The sequence below is a fragment of the Convolutriloba macropyga genome, chromosome 6 (genome assembly GCF_964194025.1).
Source record: "Convolutriloba macropyga chromosome 6, txConMacr16.3, whole genome shotgun sequence".
NCBI lineage: Eukaryota > Metazoa > Xenacoelomorpha > Acoela > Convolutidae > Convolutriloba > Convolutriloba macropyga.
In genome coordinates this window covers 69,358,678-69,382,488 of record NC_134473.1, presented here as the reverse complement: position 1 = coordinate 69,382,488, position 23,811 = coordinate 69,358,678, and the positions used below count along the sequence as shown (strand labels likewise).

The 23,811-nt window shown below is 35.0% G+C and overlaps 1 protein-coding gene across 2 annotated transcripts; it reads left to right on the top strand.

Annotated features, from left to right (window-relative positions):
• Positions 1 to 880: 880 nt before the first annotated feature.
• LOC142340560 (far upstream element-binding protein 3-like) lies at positions 881 to 13,320 on the top strand. 2 transcript variants are annotated; one of them, XR_012759073.1, is made up of 4 exons: positions 881 to 2,395; positions 11,333 to 11,758; positions 11,996 to 12,689; positions 12,804 to 13,320. XR_012759073.1 is itself a non-coding variant. In XM_075391208.1 (3 exons), exons 1-2 carry the CDS (start codon positions 892 to 894, stop codon positions 11,749 to 11,751), a joined length of 1,923 nt encoding a protein of 640 aa, XP_075247323.1. In that variant the 5' UTR covers positions 881 to 891; the 3' UTR covers positions 11,752 to 11,758; positions 12,804 to 13,320. The 2 variants fall into 2 exon arrangements, 1 of the variants encoding a protein (XP_075247323.1); XM_075391208.1 differs by lacking the exon at positions 11,996 to 12,689.
• Positions 13,321 to 23,811: the final 10,491 nt, after the last annotated feature.

The window sequence follows — 23,811 nt, the reverse complement described above, 5'->3', positions numbered from 1 at the left end:
TACAAATCCGTGATTCTCCCGGTGTTAACTTATGGAATGAACTGCATCAATCTCTGAAGAACAGATCTTCGGGAGCTGGATTAATTTCATAAAAGAGTCGTGAAATGGACAGAGGAGTCCGAAATTGAGAATAAATTGAGCAGCTGAGACTGTTAAACATCCTGCCTCTTCCGCGCTTGCTTTCGAAAGTAATGTCGGAAGGCAGTGAACACTTATCCTTGCCCAACTACGCGGATGCGCGTGTTGGGAGGTAAATCAATCTTCTAGTTATAAAAAGAAGCAGAACGGAGAAAGCTCGAAAAGAGTCTGTGTTCTAAACTTGCCGCATGGTGAATCGATTAGGTTCGTACGTAGATTTGAAGAAACCAAAATGACGGAAAAAAGGAGAATTCTGGAGACAATTTGGGAATTTCAACGAAGCAAATGTCTGTACATGGCAGTTGTGCTGCCATGTACAGACAACACAATTGCCACAAGTGCAGAGAAACTTTTTTTTCAGCTGTAAATCTTAACAAATAACAGAACAGTTAAACCCATTGATTTAAACCTCATTAACATACGTTAATAAGAATCGTCAGCAAACTGAAGCGAATCGTTAACGTTAACAAATTAAATTTTAGTTGACTTATCATAAAACGGATCTTTTCGTTTGTGCCTCCCCTCAGCTTAGTGGGTGCTTATTATTCGCACCCCCAGACGAACGTGTCATGTTTCTACATAATGAATAACTATATAATGGCACGTGCTCCTTAACTGGGGGTGCATAACGTAAGGGGGAGGCGCGAACGGAAATGATCACTTAAAGCATAAACGTTTTAATTTATTAGCTCGTACTATTTTCTCATTGGGTTCATATGTTTTTTTATTCTCTTTCAGTTGTGAATTTGTCTGATGCCGTTTTTGAACAACACTCCTCACGTACCAGGACCACCTCGACCTATCGCTACTAAAGTTTCTGACGAGCATGGTGTAAAGAGAAAGTTTGAAGAAATGACAGGAATTGTACCACCCAACAAACGAGTATTCGACGGATCCTTCCGAGTAGCCCCGGCAATCAACATTCCCGAAAACGCATTGACAGAAACCTTATTTGTCCCAGATCACATGGTTGGGCTCCTCATTGGGGCTGGTGGCCAGCATGTGATGTCCCTTCAAAATGAAACCTGTACTAAAATAGAGGTCGCTCCCAATAGCTACGGGAAACCGAGAGCTGTTACATTAACTGGCATGCAAGAGAATATAAATGAGGTTCGAAACAGAATCCAAGGTTTAATTGATCAGCATGGAGGGGATGCACAGAGCAGTGATGTTGAAACAATTGACGTTGTTATCCCAGCAGCTAAAGCTGGCCTCATAATTGGCTCTGGAGGGGCAACCATCAAGCAACTCATGGCTGAAAGTAATGCTAAAATGTATTTGATTCAGGAAACTAATCAAAATAACGGCATCGACAAGCCCTTAAAGATTACGGGTACAAAGGAAGCGGTGCAAAAAGCAAGAACGCTGGTATTGGATCTGATAAATCAGGGATCGGGTGGGGCCCCACCGTATATTGAGATCCCAGTCCCAAAGGCGGCTGTGGGTCTTATAATTGGCAATGGAGGCAATACCATTAAAAAAATGCAAGAAGATTTCAATGTGCGAATCCAGTTCAAACCAGACATCCCCAGTCAGGATCCGAGCACTAAGATTTGCCAAATTCTCGGCGATCCAGATAATTATCAAAATTGTGCTCAAAAGATATTGGAGATGATTTCATCAATGGAGCAAAGAAAGGGAGAAGGATTTCACGGAAGTGACCATGACCACATGGCTCAACAGTACAGTGCACCAGTCGACAACTCTCAAACTGTTGTACAGATGTCAGTGCCGGCGGCTAAAGCCGGTTTAGTGATAGGAAAGAACGGCGAGGTGATCCGATTGCTGAAGATGCAGAGCGGAGCTAACATTGAGCTTGATCGGCACGCGAAACAGAACGCCAGTAGCGACAAAATTCGAATCTTCAAGATTTCTGGAAATCAGTATCAAGCTGCAAAAGCGCAACATCTGATCAAACAGATTGTCGGAGAAGTACCAAAGCATCAGAGATTTATGACACAACAGGAGTTCATGCAGCAAGGCCAACCGGGAGGTGGGGGAAATCAACCAATGATGAATCAGCAAATGATGCAGCCCAATCAGATGCAACCATTCATGGGCATGATGGGTGGACCAAGTGGAGGCATGGATCCCATGCAGCAGATGGGGGCCATGGGTCCATACTCGGCAAGTGCACCATCTGGGGGAATGATGCCCAGTGCTGGCAACCCAGCTGCTGGTGGATGGATGAATCAAGGGGCTGGCGGTATGCCCGGACAGAACATGATGATGCCAGGAAACCAAGGAGCAGGTGGAGGTATGTACATGTCACTAAAATGTTCTTCATTTGCAGTAGCAGCGAAGCGACAGCGAGGCTGTTATGGGGTTCGTCTGTTTTCTACTACCCGAAGAGGAGTATTGGTTTTCTTGAGATTTTGGTTCACAAGAAGTATGATGTGTAAGGGCGGCGTTTTGACCTAAAAGCGAAAGTGACTCAAATTTTTGCTCAGGAAAAGTTTTTTGTTAATGTGCACCGCTGAAAGAATGAATTTTTTGACGTGAATGGATTTTCAATAGGAATACTTAGAGCTAACAGTTTTTAGCCGTTTTTGCCATTTAGCTAATTTTAATGACTAACTAATATACTCATGCGTTCCATTTCTTTCTTTTCGAAGGGCAGTGTTTCTAATTGTTCTCAAACGAAATTGCTAGCAATAATATTAGTCCTGTGATTTTTTTTAATGCGTTTTTAATAGCCGCGAAGCGATAGCTGAGGCTATTATTGGCCTTCTATTGGTTTTTTTTTTACAATTGAAAGAATTTGAATTGCATTGGCGCGCTGTCTTTTTTTAAAAATCTGTTCTGCCCATTTTCATGATTTTTGAAGTCAAATTGGAGTAGTGATTTTGGTCACGCAGAAACAGGAAGTAGAGCAAAAAGCGAGTGATTTTGAGGCATGAAATTTTTTTGCTCTAAGTAGAGTGAGAAAGCGGTGTTTGAACAAAAATTCGCTTTCTCGCTAGTGGTTTTGTTCACATTCGGCAATTTCACTTTGATTTCTGCTGTTTTTTCGATTGTTTAGATCGGATTTTTTAATCGGTTTTTCCAATCCATGCATAGTTCGTTTTAGGCCTAGTTTTTTGTTTGAAACTAATTTCCATTTCTAGCTAGTGGTTTTTTGTTCACATGCGGCATTTTGACATTGATATTCTGTTTTTTTATGATCTGATTTTTTAGAAATGGTTTTCTCATGTCAATCATAGTCCGTTCTAGATCTAGTTTATTTGTTTAGTCAATGGAAATTATTTGAATTATACGTCAGGACTTGACCTGCTATGTTTTTTTTTGTATGGTCGTCAAGATTTTTGTTACAACAATATGATGTCAAAATCACTTCAAATTTGCCTTTCGACGTCATTTTTGACGTCATAGCAGCCAGTGTTTTGTTCATTCGAGTGAAAGTTTTTCGGTCACTCGTGACTTACCTCACTCTCAAAAATGACCTCCTCACTCTAAAATTGAATTTTCGTCACTTTAATTCAAAAGAGATAAGGTCAAGTGAGTGTGTGTCACTCTAATTGAAGGTTTTTTGAGAGCAGTGAATAGAAGTTGCCTTAGGATAAAGAAATTCATAATAAAAAAATAAAATCTCAGCATTTAAGAAAAAAAAAATTTTCTTTTTGAGACTGCCGATCTACGAAGCTATCGCGGCTATTTTCTGACAATCTGCCAGCTATGTTTTTGCTTGACCGATTTTCTGTCCGACTCAATTGACTTTTGGTCCTTAAAAAAGGAATAAACAGATAATGCCCAGAGGGCATTAAGTTCTGTTGGAGCCTTTGAGCTCACTAGTCTCGAAGGATGTGAGTCACTGAAACTGTTTCGGAGACGTATACTCATGGAGTGAAGGGCTGTTCTTAGAAATTGACCTCCACTCTCTCCACCCCTCTTTCACATCAATCTCCCTCAATAAACCTCGAATCATCACCCCTGCACATCGTTCAGGCCGTAAGGACGTGGCCCCGTGCAGCCAAAGACCCCCTCCCCACCGTTGCCCACAGCAACCCCCGTTTATGCTTACATCTTTTTGTTCTTATATATTTTTTTGGATTTTGATCTGTTTAGTTGTAATATTTCTTATTTTGCACATTTAGGAAGGTAAATTTTGCTTTACTGGTAATTGAATTATTTTGTAGCATAAGGTTTTGAAATTGAATGTAAACTTGTTTCATAAATGTTATTTTGAGCAAAATTTTGCCACTATGCTTTGTTTTCACTTAGTTTTAGCATTTTATTCAGAGAAGAAGATGTCTCAACGAATTTATGTTTTGGCAAGGCTGAAAACGAAAATTCTTGTTTTCATTATACTTTTTAATTTTTCTTCGTTTCGCTGTTTTTTGTTACTCTCTGTGCTACTTATGTTGGTTCAATTCGTGTACTTTTTTGAGCATGTAGTCATTACAATTTCTGAAGCAGAGTTTCTAGTTCTTTTTACTGTGACACAATGCGTTAAACTTTTCAAGATTTTGGCCTTTTTTGCTTCGGCTTTAAATATTTTGTTTAATGATGTTGATTTCATTTCATGTGGTGCATTTCTTAGCGCCTAATGGACTCACGAATAGGAAATGAATAGTATTTAGACAAGGATGCTCGTTAATGTGCGTTTGCTTATGATGTTCCGACCCGAGTTCTTCTACATTTTTGACTCAATTATCAACCTAATGATGAGATAATTGAAAAAAGATGTTTGAGTTTTAGAAAAATTGTTATAAAACCAAACTACTAATTGAATTGCATAATACCATGCCTCATTACAGCGCTCACGAGATCTGCCAATAGAAAGACTACGAGAAAAAAAAGCAAACAGCAAAATGTGCAAAAAAATTTTTTTCAGCGAATGTGCTAAAAGAAGAGAAAAAGAAGCACAAATATTGACCACTCACAAAACTTTTATGAAAACGCATATTGTCCAACAAACGAAACATCAGTTACGACTTTATATCATTGGAAAAATAGTTTTTGAATTTCAACGAATTTGATGGAACCTCTCAATGATGAGAATAAATTACAAGTTTATGAAAAGAACAAAAACTGAAAAGTATAAAAATCTTAGTGAACGATCAATATCGTAAACTTTAATACTATTCGCTATCAACTGAGTGCATTGGACAGTATTATTCGTTCAATCCGCATTTAAAAGCTTATGAGACCAGTTAGCATTTTACGACTACATGAAGAATTTAAAAGGCAAAAACAGCAAATTCAAAAAAAAATGAGCGAGAAAAGTATCGAAGCCAATAAAAAAGCAATTTTTGATAAATATTTCTCTAAGCTCATATAATTTTTAACAGCATTGGAGTTCTTCTTTTTTTTAACAATATGACTCCAGAAAATCAACAAGTATGAAAAATATAAGCTACGAAATTTTTGAGGAAACCCGTTATATCAACGCTCTTAAACTCAATTTCTTAAAACGGAAGAGAAAAAATACGCTAAGCTATGCCTCAATGAGAAGGCGAGGATGTTTGTCAATAATAAGTCATCAACAGGACATCACAATAAGTCTTATGATTATGAAAACAACAACAAATACATGCAAAAACCAAAGATTCAGTAGAAAAGTGCGAGAAGAAAGTTTCGAAGCCATTTAAACCATATGCGTTTCTCTGAAATCTTTATCTATGATCCATTGGACGTCTTTTATAAGCCAATTTATCAATATTAGGATAGTGAGATAAGATTTCAAAAGGAACCGAAATTACAAAAAACATTTCCAATTTTAAAATATTGAAAACTCGTGCCATCGAAGTCATAAAACCAATAGTTAGCCAATGAAACCGCTTACCAGATTATTTTTAGTTACAGTAGAAGGAAGAGGGTCCGGTCAGTACTGAGACTAGTGTCCAAAATAATTTTGTCTTAAGAGCCACTAAATTCAATAGCTCTCAACGGAAGTCAACAAATACGCTAACTTATGCCTCGATAAGGAGATAAGGAGATTTGTCATCTTAAATTTATTAGAAAGACATCTAAATAAATCTTATGATTATGAAAACAACAATAAAAGCAGGCAAAAACCAAATAGTTTAATATAGAATTGGAAGCGTCGAAGCCATTTAAAACATATACTTTTCTCTGAAAACTCTATCTATGATCCATTGAATGCCATGTCTAATTCTCTAAGCCACTGAGAACTATCAATATTAGAATAATGGAACCAAAAATTTTTTAAAAATCCAAAAATTAAAAAAAATTATGAAAACTGGTGGCATCAGAGTCATAAAAGCAATAGTTAGATGATCAAACTGCTAGCCAGATTCATTTTAGTTGCAGTAGAAGAGGAGGTTCTGAGACTGACTTACAGTTTACGAAAATAAGTTTAAGGTTGATTAATTTGCAAAAAATTTCTTAAAATTCGTTTTTAAAGTTTTAACCGCCATTAAATTCAAGATCTTTCAACGGAAGTCAAAAATTACATTACGTTGCATCGATGGGAAGAAAAGGATGTTTCTCGTCAAAATATCATCAATAAGACTTCACAATATGTCCTATGATTATGAATATCATGCAAAAATACATGCAAAAAAAAATTCAGTAGAAAATTGCGAGAAAGTGTCGAAGCATTTAAACCATAAGCGGTTCTCTGAAAACTTTATCTATGTGCTATTGGATGTCGTCTTTTAGCCAATCAGAACTATCAAAATTAGGATAAAGAGATCAGATTTCAAAAGGAACCAAAATTACAAAAAATATCCAAAAATCTTTTCAAAAATTATAAAAACTCGTGGCATGGGAGTCATAAAACCAATATTAGAAGATAAAACCGCCTACCAGATTGGTTTGTGTTGCAGTAAAAAGAAAGGAGTTCTCTCTTTACTCAGAGTGACCTTATGTTCATCAAAATAAGTTTAATATCGGTTAATGTTCAAAAAAAATTCAAAAATTTATTTTTAAAGTCTTGACAGCCTTTAGCTGTCCACTCAAAGCACTAAATAGACAAAATTTAAAATCTGAAAAGGAAATTTCTTCAAAAATCTCGAAAACTCATGAGTCGAAGACAAAAAAAAACGCTTCCTTTAAAACTAATTTTTGTTCACTGAGTGCCATTAGACTGTAAAGGAGGTTTCTCATTAACGGAACTTCGATATGAAAATAACTAGTCTCTAAGTGGCTAGAAACACTAATAAAGAAAAAAAGTTCTAAAAAGCTCTCAAAATGAATTCGAGTTTTTTTGTAAACTTTCTCACGGGACCAGAACTAGCGTTTTTATCGATCTATTGGTAACCCAAAATTGTTTCATTTTGTAGCGTAAAACGTAATTTTGAAGTGATATTTTTATAGAAAAGCCTTAGTTTGAACAAAGGCTACGATAAAAGTGAACAAAATCATGTAATTATTACTTGTTCACACAAAACCTCGATAACTCCTCGAAAAATACGAGATTTAAAAAAATCTTTTTAGTTTTGAATTCTACGCTGGGCGAGATTTTTAATGATACCACTCACATTTCTGTACGATGAATATATCGATCGGCCTAAATTGTCAACAAAAAAACCCATTTGAGTATATAGTTCCTCCCCCCACAAGTTGGGTCGGAACAAAAAGGTTTCTCTGATTTGGAGCTTCAGTGTTTCCCAGTCTCTTATATGATTTTCGAATTTTGCAAGAGAATAATTGCGTTCATCGAAGATTTCTGCTACGACTATAACTATTATTTGTTTTCGTGTTTTTCTGCAGTTAAAATCGATAAATGTTGCTTTTTAAAATTGATCCCGAACGAAGCTTGAAGCAATTATTGTAAACACGTTGGTCTTTATGCAAAATTTTTGCTTGACCGATTGACTTTTCGAGTGACTTTTGCACCCTTGAATTTTTAAGTTTTGCGTGATTGTAATTTCTCTCTCATTCGAAATGTTAGGCAGCTGAACTCAAGGGACTGCAGTCCATTACTAAAATTCAAATAATTACCTAAAGTGGAGTGATTTTGTTACCCCCCCCCCCTCAATTGAAGCAGGCTGCAGTAGATGCGAGCTCCCACTAGTTTAAGAGCATTTTTTCCGACTTTAGTCGGTTATCTTTGTTTTAAATAAATAATTTTTGGGTCTTTCCTATTATAGCCCCCCTTAGCTTACTGGACAGAGAAACAATGGTCATCCACCTCACCCCAGCCCAATCATAGCAGATACACCATTAAGGGGGTGTAATGGGAAAGACTCAGATTTTCGATATTGGTGAAAGACTTTAAACGATTTAAGCTGGTAATAAATAACATTCGCCAAAATCAGTACATATGCCCCCTTTGCCGTTGCTCGTCATTGTTAACGCATTCTGAACATCACCGCTGCATAAAATGATAATATAGTTAGCCGTATTTCTTAATACAAGGGTGAATATCACATCCTGGTCTGCAGCCTCCAATTCTATTGTAGATCTATTCTGGTTCGGTCCCCGTTGTTTTTTATGACCCCCACTTACTGGAGTTGTTGCGTAGCATGTTACTATGTAAAAATTAGCAGGTTAACATTTTGAACGATTATGAAACACTGAAAGCGACACTAATAAAAATGGGTTAGTTGATTTCCAATCTGACAGCATTTAACATAACTAGTTATTCGGCCAATGCCAAAATCTATTTTCTATTCGCAAAATTTCTGATCTTCAGAAATTTGAAGTCATTGGGTGTATCGCTTGGTAAAAATTTGATTTCTTTCATTCATTATCCCAGAATTCCATTTTATTTTCAATATCATTTACCCTTTGCTTTCCTAATGGTATCTTCTAGATCGCACTGCTATTTCAGGGGATCTAAGTTTCGAGAGCGGTGATCTGGAGAATCTTGTTGGGGAGATTTTTTAAATCTTAGTTTGTCTTTTGGATTCTTACCAGAAAATATGTATCCAATAGTACAATGATTTGACGTTTCCAAAATTTTCTCCTTTGGATCTTGGTGAGTTTTCTTTCATAAATGTTCTGTTATGTTTATCATTTTTGCAGTTCTTCTGACCATTTAGTTGTTTTTATTTTGAATTTTTGCTTGATTTGATGTATGCAATTTTTTCTCGCTACATGTAAGTTCTCATTTTTCAAGTATCTCAGATAACAAGAGCAAGGAACTTGGCATTTCTTTGCAACAAAAATTGTTGCTTTGGCTTCAATATTGTTTAATTTTGTTGTTCAAGTTTTGTTTGATGGGCTCTTCGTTCAACTGTCGTATGAATTATTTAGTTGGTTTGGCTATCTCATGCATGTGTAGTATTAAAAGTCCTTGGATGGTCAGATGTTTCTAAACATGTATTTTAACAATCTAACCGAGATGTTAACGTTTAAATGTCTTGAGAACAATCTAAAATAAATATTGAAATAATAAAAATTATACTATTCCGATCAAGTTATTGATTGATATTACCCATTAAGCTGTTCGTCCTTCTGTATAAAAATAAGAACCGAATGATCCTAACTGCTGTCTCTTGGTAGTTTTTTTGTCTTTTTTTTGCAATATTTGGTCATCGCAAAAAATTTTGATAAGTATTATAAGTATTTTTCCCTTCGCGTTTACATCAATTATCTAATTTTTCCACTTTTGTATGGTCTTCAAAACCAAAAATCTTTTATTCTGCTTGGTATGCCTTTGCGTTTTACTATCAGCTGTTTTGTCCGTTTGTTTTGCTGTAATTTTAGGTGGTTTGCACATTTTTAAATTACTTTATGATGTACACCCACTGACTCAAGTCTGTGTGAAGTTTCGTCTGACTAAACTTCGAAATAGCTAATTCAGCTGGTAGGACATGTGATCTGAGAAGAATTTCGTGGAAATTTTCATATTTACAACGCATAACACACTTTTTTGCCCCAGTTCATCTGTTGATTTTTGCAGTTTATATTCTTTGCCGACACTGTTTGAAAGAAAACTCCACTCAATGACAGATGAAAGAGCTAAAGATTTGAAAACATGCAGCTTTATTTCCATAGGTATATGATTTCTCTCTGGATATAGTGAGCGAATAGGAGCCGCCTTTTTCGTAAAACACTTCAAATGTTTTTTTTTCCGGTCAAGATGTTTTCCTAAATAACGACGAATCTGAAGATTTTATAACATAGTCGTTAAAAGTAACTTTTGGTTTTAATTCATGTCTTATAGAAAAACCAAGGAGCTGTGTTTTATCAGCATTCAAAGTCAGTTTATATTTTACAACTAACTGCCTGTCTCCATTAAAATACTTACCATTTTGTTTGCAATTTTTTCTCCCGGATCATAGCGACATAAAATATAGATATAGTATTGAAAATTGTTTAGGCTTAAAGTCACCTTTGGCTTTTTTGTGATTTCAATAATCACACCCAAACCTGATAATTAACCAACACTGCTATATTGCTCTGCTATATTGCTTAAAATACATTAGTGTATAAAATTTTATTTTTGTATTTCATTTTGGGGACATTTTTTACCTCGGGTTCTTGGCATTCTAAATCGCAGCTAATATTCGGAAATCTGTCGGTTGTGTATCAGAAAAAGGCGTTGCTGATAATATTTTAGCTCGCAATCGTATTAAAACAGCATATTCAACAGTTTTCAGAATGGTTTATTCGTAATAACCTAGAACTGTTGACAGTCAGCTAGCATAATAGTGTGATTCATTTATTTAAAAACGTTTCTTTAACGCCAGATCACACATTAGGTATCCTGTTAAAATAAAAGTTGGAAAATATAGGGGCATGGATCATATGACATGAAAATGTTGCTTCCTGTCATTATGACAATCTGATTGTTCTTTTTATTTGCTCTTGAACGAAGTTCATAGTAATTATTGTAAACGTGTGTTTTTATGCAAAATTTCTGCTTGAAAATTTTTACTTTTCGAGTGATTTTTACGCCCTTGGCTTTTTGCGTTTCGCGTGATCTAAAATTCTCTCTCAATCACAATTTCAAGCAGCTGAACTCAACTGGCGGCAATTTAATACTAAAAGTCAAATGAAAAGTGCGTCGAAACTGGTGTCATTTTTTACTTTAAATCTTAATACAAGGTATATGTTAACCTCTAATGTGGTTATTTGAAGCCCACTATTGAACTTATTAGTCCCATTTAGGCTCCCCCTCCCTCCCCCTGACTGAAGCGGGCTGCAATTGATTAGAGCTCCCACTAGTCGTTCGAGAGCAATTCTTCCGACGTTTAGTCGGTTATGTTTAGAATATTTGCGTTTTACTATTTTGCTGGTTGCCATTAAACCTAAAATGATACAGAAAATCGTGGTTTAGGTAACCCCTATGAACAGTGGACCCAATGGATGCAAAGCTTCCAGAAACAGGCTGCTGGTCAACCAGACTACATGAACCAGTACATGGATTACATGAAAAAATACATGGAGCAAATGGGCCAGCAAAGCGGTCAGAACTACTCCAAGGAGCAGATTGATATGTGGATGAATTACATGAAGAGTATGATGGGTGCTGGTGGTGGAGCAGGAGGAGGTGCTGGCCCATCGGGATCCGGTGGAAATCCATCAAGCGCGGGATCAGGAGCACCTGGAGGTGTCCCGGGTGGCCAGCCGAATTGGTCGATGCCGAATGGTGGTGCGTCCGGTGGAGCTCCCTCTGGATCGGGTGGTGCGGGTCAGAATCCAATGGAAGCAATGGAGCAGTGGCAACGGTTCTATCAGCAGATGCAGCAACAATAAATGCTAGGTCAGATTGAAGTTGTTTTCAGCGTTACTTAAAAAAAGTTGGAGCAAAAAATGCTATCTAATCAAGTGATATCGAAAAATAAACCGCAACAAGCGAAGGTAAATCATAAGCGTAGATTAACTTAAGTCGATTCACTCTTGAAAACAATTAACACAAATAGATAGGAAACGAGTTGATCTAAAACTAGTTTGTCATTTAAAACTAAATATACTAATAAATCCCAAAGCTTATTTTTAGCGACCGGCAGCTGAGCTCAATCTCTGGGAGCGACCTTGTTGAAAACTGCATCGCAGCTGGAATTTGAAATGGATAGGCGATTTGTGAATTTGATTTGCCAGAGACGTATGATCTGTGTCAAAAAATTTGTTTTTTGAGAGATTTGATGCCGTTTGAATTTTGAATGGGTATATTGATTGGGTATAATGACTACTGTGGTTTGTTTTAGTCCTTAATATTGGAGGTTGTCGTTTTCGAAGTAATTTTAGAGTATCAAAATTTAGATGATAATTTGTTATGTGATCTTGAAATTTGAAAATTGTAGAAAAAATAATTTTTATGGTATTGATTAAAAGTATTTTTTGATTCGATATGTCAATTGGAAGTAAATAAACTCAGTAATATTCTGAAATTGAATATTGGAATTGGTTGATATAGATATAATCTTCTTTTCTATTCCCTAAAATTGATTGGTGTGATTTTTTGTACATATTAGTTATTTCGAGGCACGGATAAATTTTAGGCTCCGTTTTGAAGTCCGATAGATGTAATCAGTTTGATATTAATTTTTAATGATTCGATAAATTTGTTCTGATGCTTGCATTGTCTGTAAAATGATCAATTTTTCATCCTATAAAGTAGTTGATGCAAGTATTTATAAATAACCGATTTCGATAAATTTGTCGACCTGATAACAGCGGACACCGGTTAAAATGTAAGTATTGAAATCATTAATACTAATATTACTATTAATTTAACACTTTTGTGAAAAATATCAAATTGATTAATTTTTGTTAGAACTAGCATTAAAATGTGATGTTATGTTTAGATAATAACTGATTTAAAAATTGACAAGCAGAATTGGACGTCGTGCGAACTTACGTGAAGTCATCAACCAATCAGAATCGCGCACCCACTGCATGCGAAGAAACCCCAATTTGAACTGTTTTTAACGAATCAAGGCTTGGCTTCCATTCCTCAAATTGCAACGAGAACTGATCAAGATCTGACCGATTGACTAATCTAAAACTAGAAGTTTATGTGCACTGTTAATGGGCAAATTATTTTGATAGGGCTTGTATGTATGCTTGCTTTTATATATAAAAACAAAAGCTAGAAAAATAAAAGAGGAGTTTTCTCGCAGAGAATCCAGTTTAATGTCAGAAATTTGTGAGCGAGAATGCTCCATTTTGTGTTTGTATAATCTAATTTTTCTTAAATAATTCTTGAACTTGGAACCCGATGCATGTGTGAATGAATAATGAAAACGTGAAACTGTGTTGAAAGAGTATTATTATTATTGTTGTTGATGTTATCTTTGCATAGCAAATCAAAGTTTATTTTTATCTGTTCTCAATTGCAACTTGTGTATATTTTTATAGCCTCGACCAAATTGTGCAGAGAATTTGGTGCCAGCAAGTCTTTTTTGACGTCAATATTTCCATATTGATGCCTTGAGTGCAACATCGTTTCGAACTCTATGCGCCCAGAAAGTTTTGTTGAAAATTTGTAATTGAATCTAAAGTTGGTAATTGGCGAAAATGTAAGATTGAAGAGTTTGGGCGTCATTTGGACATTTTTTTTGAAAAAGAACTAGCGTAAACCGATTTTTTCAATAGTTTGGCAATGACCAACATGTTTACGCTAAATAAATAATAACTTTTGTTTTAGAAGCCAGTTCATAGAACAAAGGGAATTTTTCAAACACCGCAGTAGATAAGAGAATTAGATCTCAACGTTCGGCGTATAAAAAAAATAGTTAATTATTAATGTTCACTCGGTTTAAAAGAGGAGATTCCTTAATTTGGCAGCCGTCTTAATTTTAGAATAAAAATGTTTTATAGAAAAAAAACCCTCCTTCTTTGACCTGCCTCAGCCCTCGCATCAAGAATCCCATGGTCCACCCCCCACCTGTCGACTCTCAGTCCTACCCCCGGTTGCTTGACGTCATCCCCCCCCCCCACACACACAGACACTGGTTACCTCCCTCTCAATGCTAGCTAGCATCCCTAAGCTCCAGCTGGTTACTACCGAAGCAACCGCTGGTCGATCGTTTGAGAGCAATTCGCCCGACGTTAGTTGGTTATGTTTAAACATTAAGAAAATAATGTAGTTGGAATACATAAATTTTGAAAGCATTGAACTTTCTAAGGGTTCGAAAATGCCAGGAAGAAAGTCTAATGAATGTTTCCTTTTTGTGAGATTTTTTTGTGAAAGTTATAAATTTACACAATTTCGTATATGGAGGTTATCAAAACTTCCATTTCAGTATACTTCATTCTAGTGGTCTATAGATTGATCCAAGGAGGTGGTTTATAAGAAAAATTAAAAATCTTTTCATTTGTCATTTTGCCAGTAATTGAATGACCACTGGTAAATTATCTGTTTTTTTTTGCAGATGTAATTTTGTGAGAAACCATTTTTGTTTTTGTTTACATACCAAACACCAGACAAGCAAAAGCTTGTCATAATTGACACAATCCTCATAATGTATCTTTCAATGGATGTCAAGTTTTTCATCAGTTAAGTCGGTATGCAGAAATTACACTTAAAACCTCGCTTTCATTCATTTGGAATCATACAGATATATTACATACTTTGAGTCAGAGGACGCATGAGCATTGTGAAATTTTTTCGGATACTTCGGTGGAGATGAAAAGAAATTAAAAAAGAAATGGTGATACTTTTCGGAAACATCTTTTGAAACTAAATTTCATGGATTAAGAGTATTCGTTAGAATAAACAAACAGGCCTACTTAACGTTTTTTTAAGACCTACTTAAGTTTCGGAATGCTGGAAGAAGTGTGGATAAAAGTATTATTCAATTAGGGTTCTCCCTAAGACGTTTAAAGGAAATTATAGAAATTGCAAAATCGGGAGGTTTTTATATTTAAAAAGGAGTCAATTTAACTTTTTCGATGAAATTGATTAACTGATGATAAATATTAGATTAGTCTAGATTTTTCCCATTAGTAAAGATAACTACACACATGCTGATAAAAGATGGTTTGAGAAATAGGTTTATAGGGAATAATGAAAAGATAAGATAACATCAGAGAAAAAAACAATCATGTTCAAAACTCATAATCTGCTCAAAAATCATAATTTGTTTTTAATTCCCTCTGGGTTTTTAATGCAGAATTATAAATTATTAATGTTTTGATTATTTTGTATTATTTACTTAATTAAAACTAGTGTAGTGATTACAAAAACGTTGTTGATTGACTCAAAATTTTAGGCAAAAATATTGCTAATTTATCTGAAGATTGTAACCAATTTGTTGATGATGCTGCAACTATTCGGACAGAAATTGAGAAAAATTTTTTTGAAATGGAAAATTGTGTGCTTGGCCAATTTTTTATATTACCAATGATAGATCACAATAATAAATTGTTGTCGAGTTTGAAGCATTATCGAAAAACAGAAAATGACCTCGATTGTTAATAACTGGGAAAACGAAAATTTTCCCGCACAAAAAACTAATAGGAAAGTACGAAAACCTGTTGTTTCAACATACTAAAAAAATGAAGAAAAATCATGATAATTGCTAACTGTGGTAAATATCACGTTAACTTTACCATAATTTGCTGCTACTTTATCTCAATTGTTTGAGATAAACTTACCCTGGTTTACCTTAAACTTTATTTATTTATCATACCAGGTAAAAAAATTAGCAACAACGTATAAGCAAAATTGAAGTGATTTAGGATAAAATTATCCTTATAGCTAATATGGTAATGAATGGTAGTTCCGTCAAAAATTTGCGGAAATTTATTGTTTTTGTTAATGCACTTAGTTCTTATCGTTAAGGTAAAGATTAACGTAAGTTAAAGAAGTAAGATTTACCTTAAACGTTTTCATATTGCTCTTGAACGAGGTTCATATCAATTATTGTAAAAGTGTGTCTTTTTACAACTCGAAGAGGAGTATTGAGATTCTACAGGTTTTTACGACTCGAGGAGTATTGAGATTCTACAGGTTTTTTAAAGCAGAAATCAAGTTTGTTCATGACTTGAATTTTGACTTCTTTCTCTTCGAGCTTTTACCTCCGTTTTTGATTGTTGTCTTCTGTTTTTGAACATTGGACTTTAACAATAGCTTAGTATGTAATGTATAGCAATTGGTAACAGTGTAATTCAAGGTGAAGAGGTCAATTTGAGAAAATTTTATCCCCTTTAACTACCTACACCCCCCCCCCCCAAAACTACCCCCCACGTACCTACCCCCCCCCCCCCCACGTACTCCCACCAACCCACCTACCTGCCCCACCTACCAAACCCCCATCCCCACCAGCACCTACCCACACCCCTGAACTGAAAAAATGTAAAAATTTTAACGCTTTTTATGTTATATTGGTCTACTACTTCTGTTACTTCTAGTGTTTTTTTTTCGATATTCTGATTTTGTCCAAGTTAGGGTGGAGATTATTTTGCACGACGATTCGAGTCGTTTCCGGTATTCTACCGGCTATGTTTTTTTTTAGCAGAAAGCAAGTTTAACTACCCCAGCACTACCCACCTCCCCAATCTATCTAACCACCCACGCCACCTAGCTCCCCCCGCACCTAAAAAATTGTCGGCCTTTTTAAAGCACTTTAATGTGGTTTGTTGGGCTACTTTTGTTTTTTTCTCTTGTCTATTTTGATGTTCTGATTTCGGTATGTTTTTTATGCAAAATTTTTGCTAGACAATTTGGACTTTTCGAGTGAATTTTACGCCCTTGACTTTTTGCGCTTCGCGTGATCTTAAATTCTCTCACAATCACAATTTCAAGCAGCTGAACTCAATTAGTGGCAATTTAATACTAAAAGTCAAATGAAAAGTGCGCCGAAACTGGTGCCATTTTTTACTTTAAATCTTAATAGTGGTATATGTTAACCTCTAATGTGGTTATTTGAAGCCTACTATTGAACTTATTAGTCCCATTTAGGCTCCCCCTCCCTCCCTCCCCCTGACTGAAGCGGGCTGCAATTGATTAGAGCTCCCACTAGGCGTTCGAGAGCAACTCTTCCGACGTTTAGTCGGTAATGTTTTTTTTTGTATTTCCAAACTCAATTTTTGGTGATGGGGACATGATTATATCGGTTCTAATATCCTGCGTGCATTGAATTGCTTCCAATATTTTGGTTCGAAATGCATTTTATGTATTTATAAAATGAAAAGAGGAATAGAGCATTCCACGAACCTTCAAGTGCAACTTTTTGCTCCCTTTTTGGTAATTTTTATCGATGGAATTATTGATAACTCCAATTACTGTGGACCAGAATGCGCTCCCGCTGATTCAGTTATTTTTAGTAATTACAACCACAAACAAGCAGGACTAATTAATTTATATCTTAAATTAAATGTAAATTAAAAAGGAAGAGCCAGTAATAATTTCAGGGGCTAAAATTTAGAATGGCATATCGATTAATTGTTATGACATCTCGCGACCGATAGATAGAGAGAAAGAGAAGATTCATATTTTGGATCCGGTTCTGCTTCGTTTCAAGCAGGAGATGCAGCATGCCGTGAAAAGTTTTTTGACAGGTGATCTGAATTTTTCCATAATAACCAGAAGTATGACAGAATTAGCCAAGGCGAAAGCACGAGGTAAAATGTACATAAATGTCAACGCCGCTCGCATTCTGCTTTTTTCTGCTCTAATGAACCGAGAAAAAACATTATTGCTACTTACGTTTGAAAGTCAAAATACTTTGGACAAATCGAGTATGTTTACTAAACTCTAAATCTTAATTATAAATTTTGTAAAAACCATTCATTGTTGGACGATTATTTCCATAAATAATGGTTTACACCTACACTAGTGAATTTGGTCGTGAAAAATAATAAAAGGATATCAGTATATTACATCTCAGATGCATTTTGTCAAAAGTTTGGCAATAATCATAACTTGTACAGAATTCAGTTTTCACGCTTTCAATATTTTAAGGAGTTAAAAAGCGTTTTCTCTGTTCATTATCAGTTATTTTTTTTAAAAAAAATTACAGGTAACACTAATGAAAAACGAAAGAGTTGTTGAAAAGGCAATTATTTTAACCTGCTGCCAGAGTTTTCAACGTTGTGCGTGTCTCTGAGATTAGTGGTTTTATCTGAGTTAAACAAAGCTGATGGCAGTTTGCAGATAATAAAATGTCTGCAAATCAAAATAATGAAACACTAAAACGTCTGCAAATGAAAACGAATTGGAAATTTAGAAATTCCCTGATTATTATTAACTTCGTTTTGGGCCCCGGTGAAGTGTTCGAAATATGATTTGGCAATTATTGTCTGGAGGGGAGGGGGGTACCCCCCAAACGTTAATTACATGGTCTGGACCATACTTTTTGTCCAGCTATTTCGAATCATAGAAGCGCAATGTGGAGTCGAAGTTTTCAAATGAGGTGACTTAAAGCTATATTTTGGTTGAAACAGTCTACGAGGGTTATGCTTTGGTTTGAGATCAAAAATTAGTACCCATCAATGAAAAAGAACGCTCGCACATCTGCAAAAATGAAACAAAATTGTTGAACAAAAGTTTCAGAAAGTTCAGCACATTCTAGAAATAAATATTAAAAAATGTCTCCAACCGGGTGTACACAAATCCAATCAATTTATATTAGGCACGAACTTGATGGAGGTACGAACTGATCACAGACTAAAAATATCAACGTGAATGTGTTTTAAAGAAATTAATATAAATTAAAGTTATGGTAAAGTTGAAATAAACTTCGGGTTTTATGTTCAACTTTGTCCGATTGTCGATAATTCAAACTGAGTCAAGTTGCAGAAAAAAGCTCTCCCGTCTCCAAATGTGGTAGACATGAATTTCAGATTTTTCGGGAAGCGGTGGTTTTATATCCCTAACATTCTAGTCGAGAACTGATTATTAAAAATACTGACAGAGTGTTCAAAATAATCTAATGTCACCTTCCTTCTATTGACCTAGTTTTTACCAGAAAAGCGTACTATTATCTTACCTTGTGTCACAATAAAACCAATTTTAGATTTTGAACTCTTAGCCATGAACAATAACTGATGTTATCTGCTATTTTTCACTGCTTATAAAAAAATTGCGATCATTTGGATTGCGAAGCAAGCATTTCTTCCCAAACCAAAAGTTAAACTACCCTCTCGTGTAGAGATTGTCAGTCTACACGTGAAAAATATTAGATTATAAAACTCTCTCCATATAATAGTCTTGTAACTTTGTAGCAGTCTTAAGCGATAATCGTTATCTTGTATTAGTCTTACAAGGTATCGGTGACTAGAGAGGGGTGCTTAAGACAACACTATTTCATTGGTCAACATATTAGTTTGGATCTTTTCTGTTTGTGCCTCCCCCCCCCCCCCAGCTCAGTGGGTGCATATTTTTGCAACACTCAGACGCCCGTGCCATATTTTTACATAACGTAATGGGGGAACAAACGAGACTCATTATTTTTGTGTTGGATATTTTCCGATTTCTCTCCCACCGTAAATTGTGCACACCCAGTTACAGAGCACCCCTGATTATAGTAAACCTTCATGTAAAAATTTGGCGTGCTGCTGGGAGTGCAGATAACGTTCACCCACTAAGCTGGTGGTTGATCCTTATCGTTTTATCTTGACAAAAACTTAGTGTCCCAATAATTAAGGGAAATTAAGAGGAGTGGCTGATTTCCGTTTCGTTTCGACTAAAACAGTTTTTTATTTAATTGACTGCACCAGTAACAAAAAAGGGTTCTTTCCCGTTTGTGCCCCCCCCCCCAGCACGTTATGCGTTATGTACCCTCCAGTTACAGAATAAGTGTCGTTACATAGTAAATCATGATGCAAAAATTTGTCTCGTGCTTCTGGGGGTGCAAATAATAAGCACCCACTAAGCTGGGCGGGGGGTGTTTGTGGGGGGTCACAAACGGAAAAGATCCCAAAAAGTTCAAAAGAACTAATCTACTTAAAAATAACCCTTGTTGACATTGGATTGATTGTAACACAATTACAAAGAGGAAAAATCAATCATTTTTGAACTTACTATTACGTAAGGTTACCCTTTCATTTATAGCACACATTGTTTTCGATGCTTTGACAATAAAGCTCTACAGTGTCGTACAAAAAGTTACTCAAATTTTTCTTCTTGGAGAGCAGAGGTTCATTATTTTTAGTTTCTTTTTACAATAGTCACTGATCGAATGATTAACTACAGTGATCCTGAACCTATAACAGACCTGAATGAACTATTTTCAATACTGTTTTTCCTGCATTTATTCCTATGTATATTGGAAAGATAACCCGACGGTTAGCGAATTAGAGTGTTTTACAATGAAAAGTTTGATATTTTTGTACATATTGTTTAATTATCTAATCATTCCTTTTTTAATACTGGGTGCATTCATATCTTTTGCAATATCGAATTTATTTGTTTTCCTATTTTTAGAGTTTCTTTTCTTTGTCTTATTCATTGTAGCACAAGTAATTAAAACATACTTCTACTCTGAACCTCATTACATTATCTTAAATGACGTTTTTATAATACAAGAAGCTCCAATTTGCTTTTACAAAATATTTTATATAATTAGCAAAATTAATGCAAATTAAAGCATTTTATTTATGAAGTTCGCATATGAAGTATCAATATATGGATTCTGTAAAACGTCTTACAACGCAAATCTATTAACTAACGTATTGTTGATTTTGACTATTGAAGAATTGGGTTAGTTGTTCAGTAAGTTCATTCTCATTATCTAATTAATGCAAATAAAATTTTTGCATTACCAATGTTCACCCAAAACTTTGTGCCAAAAAAATTCCATAAATATTACTGCAACCAAAATGTCTCGATCATTTATAATGTAACTGAAATTGAGCATTCCAAATACATTTGCGTTTTCATGTAATCTTTCAATCTTTCTAGAATACAGAATACAAATAATATGCACCCACGAAGCGGGGGGCACAAATGAAAAAAGATCCAAAGGACCTTATAACATTACACCGCTTAGCATACATTTTGGACTTTTTTAGCATGGACATGTCCTAAAACTTGCTTCTCAGCCAATTTATACGTCATAGGAAGCAATTGAGACTTGTCGTTATCTGTAATATGTTGGATGACTGCAAAAATAACAGCAAAAACGAAACAAAAAACAGTTGAATTTAACAAGAACGCGGTGCAGCAATCGTTGAAAACATAAACTTTTCATGGAGAAATTTAAACACCGTTATTACTGCACTTTTTCAACGCCAATTGAGCCACCCATTAGTTTGATACTGAGGAAAGGAATGAAAAACTCAGATTCAGCAAAAATCCAAAAGTAAATTATTTATGCGTAGTACCAAAACCAACAAACCATTAGTTCAAGATAAAACTATTATAAAGATTGGATCTTGGTTTAAGGGAAAGAGGGTGCGACCCCGGTCGTTACAGAGACCGAGCTAGAAAATTAAACGAAATAATATAAATGTTACAAAGCTCAAAAACCTGCTGGTTTTTTTAAAAGAAATATTTTCAAAAGTTTCAGAAAAGGAATTAGTTTTCAGTTTAAAAGAAAATTAGATCCTTTTGCAACCGCTGAGGAATCCAGTTGTACTTGACTTGTTTTTTTTTGAGATCAAATCATAGGATGACAAGAACAGCAAACACGGAGAGAACTCGAAACTTCACAAACAGCTTATCGAAGCCACAGTGTTGAAGTCATTATATCTATGATACATTAAAAACCACTAAAAACTTGAAGCCGAGGAGAGCGATTAAATGATTTGCTTTGCTTCTCTTTGATATTAACTGAGTATACTAGGTAAAGGGTCTCTGTGGAAAATACAACAAAAAGAACATCAAATTTTGACTCATTTCTAAGCTCCATAGAGGTCTGTCACAACATAACCAATGCCAAAAATATTGTTCAGAGGAACACATAATTGAATAGTTTGGTCAATAACAAGACTTAATTACTTGTTGACGACAAAGAGAACAAAAGATTGGAAAAAGAAAATCTTTTCTCAAAAAACACTAGTTGAAAGTCATTAGAACTTTTAGCTCTAATCCGAAATCAACAGAAAATTCATTTAAACATCTATAGAAACAACTAGGGTTTCTTATTGACAGAATTATGCCGTACAAAAACGAAAAAACCACAATTACAGGCAAAAGCAAAAATCCAATAATTTTGTGAGAGAACGGCTTCGCAATCGTTAAGACTATCAGCTGTTAAGGGAAATCATTAAAAATGTTTATTTTGCACATTCTTTCGAAGCCAATTGGAGCAAAACCAAATATGGTTTGTTGAAAAGGGAATAATTAACGACCTCGAACACAGGGAATTAGGCAGAAAATTCACAAAACTTTTGCAGTAAGAAAGACAAAAAACATTAATCGAAAATAAAACCACAATAAAGAGCAAGTTTTTTTCAATTGGAACAAATTATGCCGTGTATAAATGAGAATGCGCTACTTGTGGATAGAAAATGACAAATTCAAAAAGTACACTAACAATCTCTTAAAATAATTACAAAAAAAGTCATAAGAGGCATTGGATAATAACTAAAGGCATTGTATGGGCTAGCTGCAACACTTTAAGAACCCAATTGAATCATTAAATAATAAAATATAGTCATGTGGCTGCAAAAAGAACGAAAAAAGAATTAAAAAAAATCATTTAAATTTTGCAAAAACACATTGTCAAAGCCATGAAACTATGAGGCTTTCTCTGAAGACAAACTAATAATTTTATATGGCCTTCAATTCTTCCAAAAAATATTTGCCATTGATTGGGCCATGATTTGAATTACTCCTTGTCAGTAGTAAACACAAAAAACCAAACTGCAAAAAGAAACTTTGAAGACAGCACCCTAAAGTTTTTTAAACGAGGTTTTATTGATGGTAAGATTCCTCGATGAGTTTAAACCTAGCCCTGATTTTTCTCACCGTCCAACAAAAACAATTAATTGTCGCATTTGTTTGCTAAGTAGATCAATTAGCAAATGAAATATTTCAATAAACCACAAATAAACCATGCATTTTGTATAATTTGTAGGTTTTTTTTCAAAAAATCGGCAAAAATCTTTCCAGAAAACTGCTATAGGAATCGAATGTACAAATATCTTTTTTGGAGTTTTCAAAAATTGTGGCAACAGATGTTAGATCTCTACTTTCTGCAAATTTGAGCAGAGTAGGTAACAAAAGTTATTTGGAGCCTTTTTGATTTAAAAAAGTCTCAAATCCAAAAAATTTTGGCAGAAATGTTCATCAAAAATCTCAGGTAAGACAAACTGGCGAGCCGTCTCTATCCTTAAATGTAAAGCTAATAAGACTGCTTTTAAAAATATTTACAACTTTTAGCAGATTTGATAAAAATGTGGTCAAAAAGTACGGAAAAAGTGAATAAAAGCAACGGAATTCACTTTTTTTCCTCAAAAGCTTAACCCTTGACAAAAACTCCCTTTAAAAAACGAAAATAAAAAATCCTTTCCATATTAACGAAAATAAAAAAAAATCCATATTTTACGCTGGACAAGTTTTCTTATGATACCAGTCTCAACTTTCTACGATGAATATATCGATCAGCCAAAATTGTCCGAACAAAAAACCCATTCGAGTATATAGTTCCTCCCCTCCCTCCCCCCCCCCCACATGAGGGTGGGGTCGGAAGGAAAATTGTTCGAAGGCGCATTCTGCAATTGTTCATTATTACAATTGTTTTTCCCTATCCGTCCAAAACAGTCTCGAACATCGCAGACAAAATAGTCCCAAATTCGAATCCCAGACAAAATAGTCCCAAATTTCAAAAAAATCCCATACAAACGAATCCTAAACAAAATATTCCAATAAAAGCAGACGCAATAATCCCACACAAAATAGTCCCAGATAAAATAGTCCCATTT

Coding starts and splice junctions, on each gene's coding strand:
- LOC142340560 (XM_075391208.1), top strand. CDS start 892: ATGCCGTTTTTGAACAACACTCCTCACGTACCAGGACCACCTCGACCT. Junction 2,396..11,332: donor AAACCAAGGAGCAGGTGGAG/GTATGTACATGT, acceptor ATCGTGGTTTAG/GTAACCCCTATGAACAGTGG.